Below are 14,770 nucleotides of genomic sequence, written 5' to 3'. Positions count from 1 at the left end.
CAGTTAGGATTTTGATAAACCACACCAAGGCAGATCAGGTACGATAATATTGGTATAAGTTCAGAGATTTACTTAACAGAGAGGAGTTTTCTTAACATGTGGAAACTCGCCTCTAAATCAGTGAGTCCCCCCCACAACAAACTTGGGATCTGTTTATACATTAGCTTTGGCAGGATTCCAAGTAATCACTTATTTTCAATCAAGAAAAATACAACCAAGGTCCAACTCGGATTTGATGGACAAATCTATGAACTTACAAGGGGTATATATTTTCAATCACACACAATTTGTCTCTTATAGATAAAGTGAGCAGTCCGCAAGATGATCTACATTCCTATACGTACAGAACAAGAACATTTTGCTGTTCAGTCTGTTCAGGTTTCAAATCGATAAACTTTTTGAGGCCATTTAATAAATATAACGAAAGAAAAAAAGTCTGCCAAAAAAATGATGAAGACCACATAACTTTTATTTACAATTTGATGTCAAGAGGATCAGTGATACTTCAAATGTAGTATATAATCTGAAGGTACATTTTTGAAAGGAACAAAAATGGCAATCTTCAACAGTTCCAAATACTAGCAAACAAAACAAAAAAGGAAGAAAAAAAAACTTTAAATACATTTTCAAAATGGACTATATCTTTGGAAACAACTTATGATTTGAAGGTTAAAACTATGAAATGACCATTTTAGTTGAATCAGCAAGTAATGTACCACTATATCCAAATATGATTTTTTCACAACAAATTATTCTGACATTTTGTGGGTTGTTAAGTATCGGAATTTAAAACACAAAAAAAAAAAAATTCTGACATGGCCTTTAGAAGCAGCTGGAGAAATCCTTAACATTCTGGTACAAAATCCTAGACTGGAAAAGATAGACAGGATTGTCTACCACTTTTAATGGTGGGAAAACAAATATTCATTCTTCTAAATCAAGTGTGTTTAGTTCTTCCTCAAGCTCATCTAGATCTTCTCCAGTAAATAGATTTTCATCAACAGGGACAGCATCAACCAAGTCATGTTCCAGATCATCATCTTCATGGCCACTTTCCGCTCCATTTTCAATTTCCCCTCCTGATGCCTCACTTAGCTTTATGTCTGAGAAGAAAAAATAAATAAAACAGTATATTTACAAACTTTTTTTTTGTAGGACAACAAAGTACTATGTGCCAGAAATCGATATTTTTTTTTTTAATTCTAGTCTACCCGATTAGATTAAGGGCCTGATCTTGAGGTGTATTTATGACATTCTTTTAGTTAAAACAGTAGAGCAAGAGAGGGCAGGTAATTTCTTAATTTCAAGTGGAAAATAGTAAAACGCTGCATATTTCCTGCACGTGTGGTAACTATATACAGAAGATATAGTAAACGTAAGTCAAAACCATGATAGCATATTCTGAAAGGTTTTTGCCTTATTATTCTTTCAGTTTTTATGGTGGGGAAAAAACTAATAAGGTTGTGAAAACTAGAGACAGCAAGGAGCACTTACCATCTTTTTCTGCCGGTGTATTGGACGTGCTGAAGCGCTCCAGACTTGCAACCGTTATGCCAGTTTCATCAACATCTTTTAGAACAAACCGACTCAAGTCTATGTCCTGAATGTTATCTGTAGTATCAGCCTTAAAAGAATCACAATATTTATACAGATTTTAAAAAAATAATCTACATTCATAACATGCATTTTAAATATAATATGAAGGCATCCTGGCCCTTACACTGGAACATTAATGCATAATATTAAATGTCTAACATTAAATACAGAAGTGCCTACTCACCTCCTCATCGTCATCCCTTCCCTGTGTATAGTGTGTGTCATCTGCTTCCTCATCATCATCGTCAACAAGCTCAGGTCGAAACTCAAACACTTCTCGGCCACTGACCTATTAACATAGAGCATATGTAATTAGGTCAACAATACCACAGCATATTAAAATGGACATTCCAGCTATTATGAACACTGTCACATTAAATCATTCAGCTTGGAGAAATGAATTTTGGCGCCAGCAAGAAATTTAGCTCTGCTGAAGCTTAATGCAACAAGATGTACTAGTATGTCCTCTGGTGTCACATACCCCCAATGATTTCCCTGCTTTGAAATCAGCCTTTCTTTTTTCCATTTCTTCTTCAGCTTTTATAATCCGGTCTTGTCTTTTTCTTTTTTTCCATGCAAGAAAAGATTCTAACGTGATTCTAGTAACATTTGGTCCAAGAGCTGCCCGCTAATGTGAGAAAATAAAAGCAGTTAGAATTATACCTTGTAGTTTAGATTACTTATATTAAAACAACGGATCACTTGAAATTAGACACAGGGTAACAATATCAACTTTTCGAGCCTGGTTTATCTCACCTTTGGTGACATTAAAAAAAATATAGATATTTTGCTTATTGAAAAAGGTTGCTGCAAATCTCTAGTTATATCGCATACAAATTATTAGGGAGACACTATATTGCATTTCTCCAAGAAATACTGTACGGTAGTTTGTTATTAAAAACAAAAATAGCAATAAAAGTGGAACAAAATGTATACAAGAGCTATTAGTAAATGCGTCCCAAACTATTCAAGGACTGGCATACCTCTTTTTCTATTAAATCTTCCAATGAAATTTCCTCTTCCTTGTCTTCCTTCTTTTTGTTTTTTTTAAGCACGAAACCAGCAGGGAGGGCATGACGATAAATGCATGTATCCCCTCCACCAGGACACACCCAAAACCATCCATATTTGTTGGTTTCTATCGCATCAAGGAAAAACTTGCAAACCTACAACACATGGAAAATAAATAAATATACATACATACATATACACACACACACATGCTTATATACAAAAAACTTTCATAATGTGGGTTTGATTGTGTGCATGGACATCACACACTTATTAAGAGATGCATGACTAATGTATACACAGATAAATAAAATGAAATATCTGTTTGGATGAACCATGACTAAGGATGAGTTAGCTCGTATAGGCTTGAATCAGATTAACACTCAATGTCAGGCCTCTATGGTTAGCAAAGGAGAAGCACAAACCGAAACAAAGGCACTTCCTCTACTGAATTTGAAAGCAGATGAGAACCATTTTGGGCTATCAAGTCTGCCCATGTTTCCATACGTAAAGACTCTATGGCCATAAACAGTCCTTGGTCTCATCTTAGAGTTAGGATAGCCATATGAATACCAGGCAAGTTTAAATTCCTTCACTGTTTTACCCTCTATCACTTCAAGCCCATCAGCCCTGAGTGCAATGCAACATTAACTTAAATTGCTGGACCAGGCTTAGCTCCAGCACTGCTACAGCTTGCTGGTCCACCAGCAAACATTAAGTGGTGTCATGACTATGAATGGTTATTAATCAGCATTTCAAAACTATGCACATTAAGTCTAATTTATCCCAGGCCCAGACTGCTTTAATATGGAAACAAGCAGTGTAGTCATTAATGTTGAAACAGACAACTTGAACCTTGATTAAAGTATACAACAAAATGATCATCAGGTTTGTGTGAGTTTGTGGCCATTTTAGAGAAGTCTATGGGCATATCAGAAACAAAAGATGCTCTTTCAATTACTTTGCATCTTCCAGGAGAAAGACAGCAGTGTCTGGTCTCAAAACTTAGTTATATACTGCCAACACATTCTACCTAAGTGACTGGGTTCAGCTAGACAGGCTAATGTGCTAAACACCTGAAACTGACAAGGCTTGTGTTACTAACAGAGAAACTCTCCAGGATACAAAGGCTAATTTTTCAATAGTAAAAACAAGACATTTTGAGAAATATAAAAGTCTGAAACACCATGAAAATGCATCGTTAGTGTACTGAAACAGAGCAGATAAATATTAAATAAATTATTGTGTTTCACAAACTAAGAAAAAAATACATACAATTTCTGTTTTGGGCTTCTTCTTTTCAGCTTCACCGTGCTTCTTGTTTACCACCTCTTCCAACTTCTTTTCATCCCAGTTTTCCATTGTGTCTGTGGATAAGTAGTTTTAATTCAAGTCAGTTGTTTGCAAGACATTCACATATCTGCTTTTTGTCAAGACTTAACCAGTAATCTTACCCTTTTCAAGTTCGTCATCCCTTCCATCAACGTAAACACTTCTTTTTTCACATTTGCGTTCCAAAGACAGATCATGAGAAAACTTGCACTTATCACCTTTGGTGCATTGGCCTTGCTTGAAGAATGCACAGACTACGGATTTTGGATCTGCACCTATGATATAACAATATTTAAGATTTTTAACATAAAATAGAAGATAAAATAAAGTAGCAACATTAAACCGAAACGCCTGCCAAAAGATCAAGAAAATCACCCCCCCCCCAAATCCATACAGAAATGCTAAACAGACCTGAAAATATCCACATGAACATCAGAAATGTAAATGACACACGACCCCTAAACTCAAAATGCCTGATTCAACATATTATATTAGGAGAGCAAAAGCTGGGAAGTCTGGGTAAGGCAGGTTTATACTAAATCACTAAGGTTTATAGGAAGCAGTCACCAAATATAACCAGACTATGGTTCTTACCTTTAGCTCACAGCAGCAAGGTGAATTGTATAGTGTAGGACTCGCCTAAGAGGTTTGCCGTGACGTGGCAGGCGAGCTTCCATTTTAATGGCCATTGGAGTGAAACTAAAAACCTCCATTTGTCTATATAAGCACAGGTGTTTGGGATAGTACGCAGGTAACTTTTTTCGGTGTTTGTTCTATGGTTGTTACTATGACTGCATGTTAAACTAAGTTTGCTCTCAGCATTTGATAGTGGTCACTAACCAAAACTTCTAGCCTAGTAGAAAGCCCGTCATCAGTGAATTATTTTATTATTATTATTATTACTGAAATGGAGCAATCATGGCAAAAAATAATGTTGTGATGTTGTGTTCAATGACACACTGACATTTTGCAAAAAAACAAAACTTCTGTTTATGTTTCGATGGGAATACTTTTCTTTTCCTTGCTCGGGTATATAGTAATTTAATTCAAGACTAACCATAAAACTAAGCAGGCAGTTATTTAGGACACCAAGATGATATTTCTAAAATAAAAAAATATAAAAATGTTATGTCATCATGTCTTGTATATGCGAGTTCCATAAACATGATATGGAGAAAAGGTACAATATAAGCTTGCACTAATTTATTATATCTGGGGTGGTCAACACCTGTGGTGTACATAATCTTTTTAACATTAACACTGGTAACAGCCGAGTACCCCCTTTACAACTAGGGCAGCAACTAACGATTATTTTGCCGATTATTTTTTCGATCGGATAAAAAAAAATTCAATTTTTTTTATTTAAAATAATGTAATAAAAAACGTACAATTTACACTTTCATCTCTTTATTGCAATGGCCTCTCTCTATTCACCTTCTTATTTTACTGACATAATAATAAAAGCTACAAGAACCCAAACACAGTGTTTCTCAAACTAAGTTTTAATACAAAGTTATTAGTAAATATTAATTCATATGTTAACTATTTTTCATATTTAATAAAAACTACGAGAAAAAAGCCTTGTTTATATTTTCTTTTATTTACCAACCTGCCCCCAGTTATGCACATCTGACCCCCAGCTTGCTGCTCTGCCCCCAGATATGCCTTATACCTCCTATATGCCAGAGATTCCACTGTGCCCCCGATTTGCCTTATACTCCTTATATGCCAGTGTTATGCAACTGAGCCCCCTGATATACCTTTTACCCCCAGATATGTCTTATGCCCCCCCTGATATGCCTAATATCGATATGCCTTATAGGGCTGCAACTAACGATTATTTTAATAATCGATTAGTTGGCCGATTATTTTTTCGATCAAATAAAAAAAAAAATGCAACTTTTTTCAATTTAAAATAATGTAATAAAAAACGTACAATTTACACTTTCATCTCTTTATTGCAATGGTCTCTCTCTATTCACCTTCTTATTTTACTGACATAATAAAAGCTACAAGAACCCAAACACGGTGTTTCTCAAACTAGGTTTTAATACAAAGTTATTAGTAAATATCAATTCATATGTTAACTTTCATATTTAATAACTGAGAAAAAAGCCTTGTTTAATTTTTTTTATTTACCAAACTGCCCCCAGTTATGCACATCTGACCCCCAGCTTGCCACTCTGCCCCTGATATGCCTTATATGCCAGATTCCACTGTGCCCCCTGATATGCCACTGTGCCCGATATGCCTTATACTCCTTATATGCAACTGAGCCCCCTGATATACCTTTCACCCCAGATATGTTTTATGCCCCCCTGATATGCCTAATATCGATATGCCTTATACCCCCTATATGCCACTGAGGCCCCGATATACCTTTTACCCCCAGATATGTTTTATGCCCCCTGATATGCCTAATATCGATATGCCTTATACCCCCTATATGCCCTGAAATTCATAATACCCCCCATACACCACTATAACGCACCCATACACCACTCTGGCTCCTCCCCCTCCCATACTCCACTCTGGCTCCTCCCCCTCCCATACACCACTCTGCCTCCTCCCCCTCCCATACACCACTCTGCCTCCTCCCCCTCCCATACACCACTCTGCTGCCTCCCCCCCCTCCCATACACCACTCTGCTGCCTCCTCCCCCTCCCATACATCACTTTGGCTCCTCCCCTCCCACACATCACTTTGGCTCCTCCCCTCCCACACATCACTTTAGCTCCTCCCCCTCCCATACTCCACTCTGCCTCCCCCCTCCCATACTCCACTCTGCCTCCCCCCCCATACTCCCAGCCTCCGTTACTGCCCTTCACTTACGCTGAGGCTTCTATGAAGCTGCAGCGAAAGTGCCTGTCAGCAACGGAGTCGGGAGAGAGGCAGAGTGATGTATAGGAGGGGGAGGAGTCAGAGAGGTGTATGGGAGGGGGGAGAGAGACGGAAGTGAGAGACCGGCCGACAGTGAGGGGAATCCAGGTTCCCCTGCAGCGTTGCGGGGGATCTGGATTCTAGTGTTATAATCCGATCTCTGTTTGAGGTAGGATTATATAAGGAGAGAAGTTTTTCAGAGCATTTGCTCTGAAAAAGACTCTTTATAAATCGATAAAAATCGATTCGACTAATCGATAATGAAAATCGTTGTCAACGATTTTAATTACCGATTTTATCGATTAGTTGTTTCACCCCTATTTACAACCACTCAAGAATCTTGAGAGACAGTCTATAGTCACTTACAGCCTCATCAATGAAGAATGCAGATATTCAGTACTTTAAATGCAAGTACTTTAAAGTGCATTTCTTGACCTAGGCAGCTTAACATAAGGAGAAGTTGTAGCTCCTCCTCCTCTGCAGTCCGACTTTTCATGCCAGTCTTGATTTCTTGGAAGCAGCCAATCACTGGCAAGAACATGCTCACACTGAAATCAACAGGCAAGCTTTCTATGCATGGAGAGTCTCATTAGACCACCTAGAGTTCTTTCTTAAGCTAGTGATCGAGCTGACGGATGGTGAAGATACAGTGTGTCCACTAGCAAGCAGACAAACACATTTGAAAACTAAGGAGCAGATTAAGAGAAAATGCATGGGGAGTGTGGGGATTATGCTGTTCCCTTATTAATTTGCAAGGGGAGAAAATGGTACCTTCAAGGGGACACTATCACTTGTATTGAAAATGCATGTGCCTGCTGGAGTTTCTCCTCGTTTATTCACTGGGATGTGTCCAGGATTTCAAAACAACAAAATGAGCAAAGCTAAAATAATGAACTAACCACCAGAGGAGTTCAGGAAGTCTAGGAAAGAGTGCAGGTACATTGACAACGGTTCTAAAACCTTTTAAAAACACATTTGAAACATGCAGATTATCTACCTTTGCTGACCTTTTGCGCAGCTACTACCGGTTTAAAAAGATCATTCAGTTCCAGAAGTTCCTTCTTTTTGGCATCTTTTGTAGTTTTCTTTTCGCCTTCTGTCTGTGTAACCTGTGAAATGATGGCATTTTAAACTTCCTTACAGTAGAGACAAGTTTAAAAAAAATAAAAATAAATAAACCCTACAAAGCCGGTGCTCAAACTGGCACACAGGATGGGTATGAAACGGAAAAGTAATCTCAGATTTATCACAAAAAACAATCCCATTTATACAAACAAAACATGCCCATGAAGAACAGCTTCTCATATATAGCCTCTTATCTTACAGTGTTGTCCTGCCTTATAATGCGGGGTTGATATTAAGAAACCCTAAAGCATTTCAATTATTTTTAACACACGCATACATACACTATCTGGAAAAAAATATGGACACCTGACCATTACACTAACAGGAACTTTTATGACATTGCATTCTAAATACAGACAATAACATGTAGCTGGTTCCCCCCTTAGCAGCTATAACAGTTTCCGCACTTCTGGGAAGGCTTTCCACAGGATTTTGGAGTGTTTCTGTGGGAAGTTTTGCCCATTCATCAAGTAGAGCAATTTTGACGTCAGGCACTGATGTTGAACGAGAAGGCCCGGCTTTCATTCTCCATCCCAAAAGTGTTCGGTTGAGGTCAGATCTCTGTACAGGCCAGTCAAATTCTTCCGCACCAAACTTATCCAACCATGTCTTGATGGAGCTTCCATTGTGCACTGGGGCACAGTCATGCTGGAATAGAATAGGAAGCTGGAAGCATAACGTTTTCCAAAATGTCTTGGTATGTCCCCTTCAGTTGATCGTGTGTATGCCCAATTGGGCATTCCTTTCTGTAGGTGTCACTGCTGACACCCACCGGAAGGTCACTCGAGGACTGGTGAGCCTCAGCAGGGTTTTTATAGACCCTTCTGGGCTGTCCCATTGGTCCCCTCTGGGTAGGCTGTAATTTTTGCAATCTGCAATCTCTCTGGAACATAAAAATATTTATGTGCGGTATGACTAATCAGGAGATGGAGCAGAACATAAAGTGGGTAATTGTCCTGCTGTGTCACAGTATAGAAATAACGCAAGCAAAAATGTCATTCTTTTTCAAATTTAATATAGGTTTTTAAAATCTATTATCACTAATAGTTATGTTTTATGTATTTCTACTTCTCATGAACCACATGGTGTATAATTTTGTGCGGGTTCATCAAATATGGAAAAGGGGAATCATGGTTTTAAAATATTTTGCTCCTTTGGTTATGAAAACCCCTGGTCAATATTATCCAGTAGCTGAAAAAAGCAATGTTTTACTTTGCTGATAGACATGGTCAAGACAACTTGCTGAAGATCAAACCAAGCATCAGAATGGGAAAGAAAGAGGATCTAAGTGACTTTGAACATGGCATGGTTGTTGGTGCCAGACGGGCTGGTCTGAGTATTTCAGAAACTGCTGATCTACTGTGATTTTTACACACAACCATCTCTAGGGTTTGCAGACAAAGGTCCAAAAAAAAGCCAGCGGGTGGCAGTTGTGTGGATGAAAATGCCTTGTTGATGTCAGAGGAGAATGGGCAGACTGGTTCGAGATGACAGAAAGGCAACAGTAACTCAAATAACCACTCATTACCACCTCTGAATGCACAACACGTCAAACCTTGAAGCAGATGGACTACAGCAGCAGAAGACCACACCGGGTGCCACTGCTGTAAGCTAAGAACAGGAAACTGAGGCTACAATGTGCACAGGCTCACCAAAATTGGACAATGGAAGAATGTTGCCTGGTCTGATGATTCTCGATTCCAGCTGGGACATTCAGATGGCAGGGTCAGACTTTGGCATAAACAACATTAAAGCATGGATCCATCCTGCCTTGTATGAATGGTCCAGGCTGCTGGTGGTGTAATGGTGTGGGGGACATTTTCTTGGCACCCATGGGCCCCTTAGTTCCAATTGAGCATTGTTTAAACGAGACAGCCTACCTGAGCATTGTTGCTAACCGTGTCCATCCCTTTATGACCACAGTGTAACCATCATCTGATGGCTACTTCCAGCAGGATAATGCACCATGTGACAAAGCTCACATCTCAAACTGGTTTCTTGAACATGATGAGTTCACTGAACTCCAATGGCCTCCAGTCGCCTTATCTCAATCCAATAGAGCAATTTTGGGATGTGGTGGAACAGTAGATTTGCATCATGGATGTGCAGCCAACAAATCTGCAGCAAGCGCGTGATGCCATCGTGTCCATATGGACTAAAATCTCTGAGGAATGTTTCCAGCACCTTGTAGAAAGTATGCCACAAAGAATGAAGGCCGTTATGAAGGCAAAAGGGTGTCCAACCCAGTACTAGCAAGGTATACCTAATAAAGTGGCCAGTGAGTGTATATACATATCTATATTTATCTATACACACACACCCCAATACAATGATTGCTCACACTGAAGCAGTTAACAATTACAATGCCAGAAAAACGTATATAAGAAACAGCACAGGCATGACAGCTCAGCATTAACTTTTTATCTTAATGCTAAAATGGATTGTATTAAACATGAGATCGCACAATACGCCTACTGAAAAAACACGATTTAAAATGTTTACATTGTTATGTAAATCAAGTATCACAAAAACTGACAACACATAAAACCAACTGGAAGCATTATATATTGTGGGGTTAAAATGCTGTGCAACGAGGCCTCTGTTTTAGAGGGCACATAAAGTAAACAGCCAACACATATGGCTGGCAGATAGATTTGTTTCGCAGCTGGCCTAGTTAACTGCAAATGGTGCATACAAGAGGGTATATCCTCTCCACTTAGAAAAGGAAAAGTGTGGTAATACTATAAAGAAGGAATTACAAGGTAAGTCATGTTGCAAAATATTACCATTAAGGTGAAGTTCAAAATTAGAAGAAAATTAACTCCAAGCGGCAGCTTACCAGTCGAGGATTCTGCTGTCCGAATTTAACTTGATGAGTAACATTTTTGATGAACTTCTGTTGTTTGGCCCCCTTTTTATTCTTAAGGCCGAATGTCTTGTCCTGTAAAGCAAAACAACACATTAACAGCTAAGAAAATAACATGACAATATCAACTGAAGAATAGAAACATTTGTACAGAAAAAGGCCATTCTTTCATTTTTATTTTCGGATCAGCTTTCTAAAAATCCAGTAATTTTTTTTTTTTTCAACCTACTAACGTATACTGGACATAACAGTCCATGGAGTAGTATTTGTATATAACATGGCTCCTTCAGATTTACACTACTAAAACCCATTCCTCGAATTTCTAATGTATTAATGGTCGAAATGAGGCAACCTAAGATGGAATAATTCCTCACAAATTTAACATTTTGGTGCTGGGCATCCCTTGAAAAAAAAACAAAAACGTAGAAGCATTAATAATGTGTCAATAGTTCGCAGACCTGTTGAGCATAACAGGTGACAACAAGCATCAGAAACAATGAAAACATGTGGAAACACAGTGGAGATTCTGTCATCAGCGGACATGTCTAAAATAACATTTCCCCTTCTAGAAATCATATTTATGGAACTTTAATGCTGCAACAGTAACCACAGAAGCAAAGAACACAAATATCTTTCATATATTATACTTTATATATATATATATATCATACTTTATCTTGCTTTGGAATTCCATATACAAATATTAGATATTGAAACCGGTTGTCCGAAACCTCTTAGGAACTATTTAAACAGTTAATGTGTTATGACTCAGACCAGATACGTGGTTATGTTTCATAGTCATCCACCTACAAGTAATAAATGATCGAGCAACTTTGTACATCCACACCAATGTATTCTCGGTGTCTGAAAGGTTGCTCAGCCAATCAACAATACATTGACTTGAGAATACAATAACTACGTATATAATCACATTATCACTGAAAACACTTTCAAAGTCTTCTTCATTAACGGTGATAAAAGTTCAGAGATCATCTGACACTCTACTAAAGGATCCAAGGCTCATAAACCAAACGAGTGGATTTCGATCAGTATGATAAGAAAATCGTGTGAAAGCGCTACAGATGTTTCAGCGGTGTGTGTCACATTTCCAAGCGGCCGGACTGACATGTGCACCGTAGGCCGCGAAACAGCAGCATTCGGCACTTGTCCTACTTGACCATCTAATAGTTTAATGAATTAGGTACCGCCGCACCAACCTCTATTACTTTCTCCTTCTTCTTCTGGTCAGTTTTCTTGCTAGCCTGTGGCGCCGACGGTTTCTTGGGCGGCATTGCGGTACAATTCACCCCAGACCTGCAGTGGGCCGCTAGGCAGCTCACTTTACGGCACTCGTAGGATACCGGTAGTGACGTAAGTAACATTGCTGCAGATAACGCGAGACTAGCACAAAAATGAGAAGTGACTGGGGAAACCTTTGAGCTCTGATTCAGTCAATTCGTGTTGAGATTTCCGGTAAAGAAGCGACGTGTAGCGGCCACTGCTGGGGAAAATAATAAGGGGCACCAATGTATTTTGGGAATGTCGTCTAATACTAGTGCGGAATTTCATTAAATGTAAACCAACTTACCGAATGGATTCGCATGTTTTTGTAAAAGTATGTTATGGTGAAATACCATAATTCTACATAAACATAGGTCTCGCTCTTACATTCTATGGTGGGAGCACTGAGTTGGCGGGTTTGTTTATAGGTATATAGGTTATTGGGTCAGGAAGAGTCACGTGACTGTTCCAGATGCAATTGAAATTCCTATATTCTTCAGGCATGCTGGTGTTCGCTCCAGTATACAGCCAACGGGAAGCTAAACGAGAAGCATTTATAAGTAAATTAGAAACAAAAGTTCATGAAAAGAAGTTGCCAAATTCTCGAAATTGTGTAATATTTAAGTATGAGAAAAAAGCAAACAATCCCAATTAAATACATAAAATACTTTTACATTTTGGTTTATGCAGGAATAACCAATTAAAATACTTTAGTAAAAAAAATAGAAATATAAAAGTCAATATCACACCTGTAATCTAACAAACTGCCTGCTGCATGTCTAAGTATGCTATGGTACATCAAGAGATGCTTAAGCGCTAAATAACCAGTAAACCCCTCGGGACCGGGCCTCTCATATTTAGCTCAGAACCATAGGTAAGAATCACTGAGCACCCACATGTTCTATAATTTGCTGTATATGGTAACAGAATTCAACAGTGTATGAAACATTTTCTCTATTAGATTCCTAAAGTAGAAATTATCTTCCAACTTGGATGTTTTCCATTTTACAGCAAGTGCTAATTTGGTAGCAGTTTTTTTTTTTTTTTGGTGCCAGCCAATGTGTTTGGGATGAGGAAGTAGAGCAGTGCAGTTTCGGGGGGGGGGGGGATTGGGCAGTGCAAGAGCAGTGGCTTTATTCACCATTCTGAAGACCTTTTCCCACATTTTTTCAATGGGCTCACCAAATTTGCAACATATCGCTCCTATTTCAACAACCTCTCGAACACAAGGATGCTACACCTGGGAATATCCTTGCTAAACGGATAGCGGTCAGGTGCTAGCGACAGATAATGTTTTAATGCAGCTCTAAGTGTTGCAATGGGGATACCCCACTTGTTTTTTTTCCTCCCATTGCTCACAAGAGCATGTTTGATTTAAACCTCTTTCCCAGGCTCACATGTATAGTACCGTAATTTACAAAGACACCTAGATAAATTAAACCTCTAACATATTGAAACAGATTTTTTGATGTAAGGAGCCTCTAGACACAATGATGTAGTAGGATGCGTTGAAAGTATAACAGATTCCAAAAGACTAGTTTCAGTATTTAAAAAGTGGCTAACCTGTAGGTACTTAAAGAAATCAGCAGATTTCAAATGTTTCCTTTCCCTAAGAGTTCATATGTCCCTTACGCTTTCAGTCCGAAATGAAATAAAGGATGTTAGCACGCCAATAGAAAAAGATTGGAGTAGCTAAGGAAAATCTGGACAGCAGTGGGATCATCTGTGAGGCCTTATCCCATAATTCCAATGTTAGCAATGTGTCGAGTCTTACTTCTTCAGCAATAAAAGCTGGGCTGGGTAAATGGGTGTAAATGGTCATTCTCATGATCCAGCCAAGTTAAAAAGGTCAGGAGAAGACTGACAGGATAAATAACGTATGTGTTTTACTTGTAGCCATAGGGCTAAAGAATAATGGCATAAAAGCTTTGTTTTTTCCCCCTGTATTATTTTCCGCCAACAGGGTAGAGTGCCCCTGTGTAGCAGCGGGGAGATGTCCCTGTTGCTGCAACAACATTAAGCACAGGAGGTTCTAAGATTGGTTAGTTGCTGTTGGCCACACAACAAGTTAAGAAGGGTGTCTAATCTTATAGGGGTTTTTGGTTCAACAAGATGTTGTGGCTTGAAAGTTTTGCCTGCTGATGACTTGGGGGCACATTGTGATACATGTGGTATCGCACTATCCAAAATTCATATGCACTATACCGTATTGGCTCGGATATAGGCCGCCCCCGTATATAAGCTGCACCCTAAAAGTTTGGTGCTTTTTTAAAGAAAAAGTTTGTCTTTTAAAAAAAGCACCAAAAAACATGCTGCCACTCTGTCCTTCCCCCCCGAGATATGCTGCCACTCTGTCCTCCTCCCGACTTACCAGAGCAGACTCCCGGGTGTCTTACGGGGCCGGAGGGGGACATCTATGCACATCGTGTATACAACTCCCGGAGTTGTATACGCGTAGATGTCTTCCGCCGGCCCTGCAAGACACCCGGGAGTCTGCTCTGGTAAGTCGGGGGGGGGGGGTTTAAAATGCATCATGCGGACGTTTACCGGCAAATCGCCACTGCACGTCCGCGCGATGCGCTTAGACAACCTCCCGTGCCGGCACTCCCCCCGTGGAAAGTGCCAGCAGGGGAGGCTGTCTGAGCATATCAGACAGTAGGATACAGGTCCCCTGCACC

At 39.2% G+C, this 14,770-nt stretch overlaps 1 protein-coding gene across 1 annotated transcript; it reads right to left on the bottom strand.

Annotated features, from left to right (window-relative positions):
• Positions 1 to 448: 448 nt before the first annotated feature.
• Positions 449 to 12,200, bottom strand: ZC3H15 (zinc finger CCCH-type containing 15). The gene is made up of 10 exons (XM_053470687.1): positions 12,029 to 12,200; positions 10,785 to 10,886; positions 7,818 to 7,929; positions 4,062 to 4,214; positions 3,883 to 3,974; positions 2,580 to 2,762; positions 2,078 to 2,224; positions 1,781 to 1,885; positions 1,495 to 1,624; positions 449 to 1,103 (listed from the first exon to the last, which is right to left on the bottom strand). The coding sequence occupies exons 1-10, from the start codon at positions 12,191 to 12,193 to the stop codon at positions 925 to 927; spliced, it is 1,368 nt and encodes a 455-aa protein (XP_053326662.1). The 5' UTR covers positions 12,194 to 12,200; the 3' UTR covers positions 449 to 924.
• Between the last annotated feature and the right edge of the window lie 2,570 nt (positions 12,201 to 14,770).

This window comes from Spea bombifrons, chromosome 7 (genome assembly GCF_027358695.1).
Source record: "Spea bombifrons isolate aSpeBom1 chromosome 7, aSpeBom1.2.pri, whole genome shotgun sequence".
Classification (NCBI taxonomy): domain Eukaryota; kingdom Metazoa; phylum Chordata; class Amphibia; order Anura; family Pelobatidae; genus Spea; species Spea bombifrons.
This window is presented reverse-complemented; position numbering and strand designations above follow the sequence as displayed.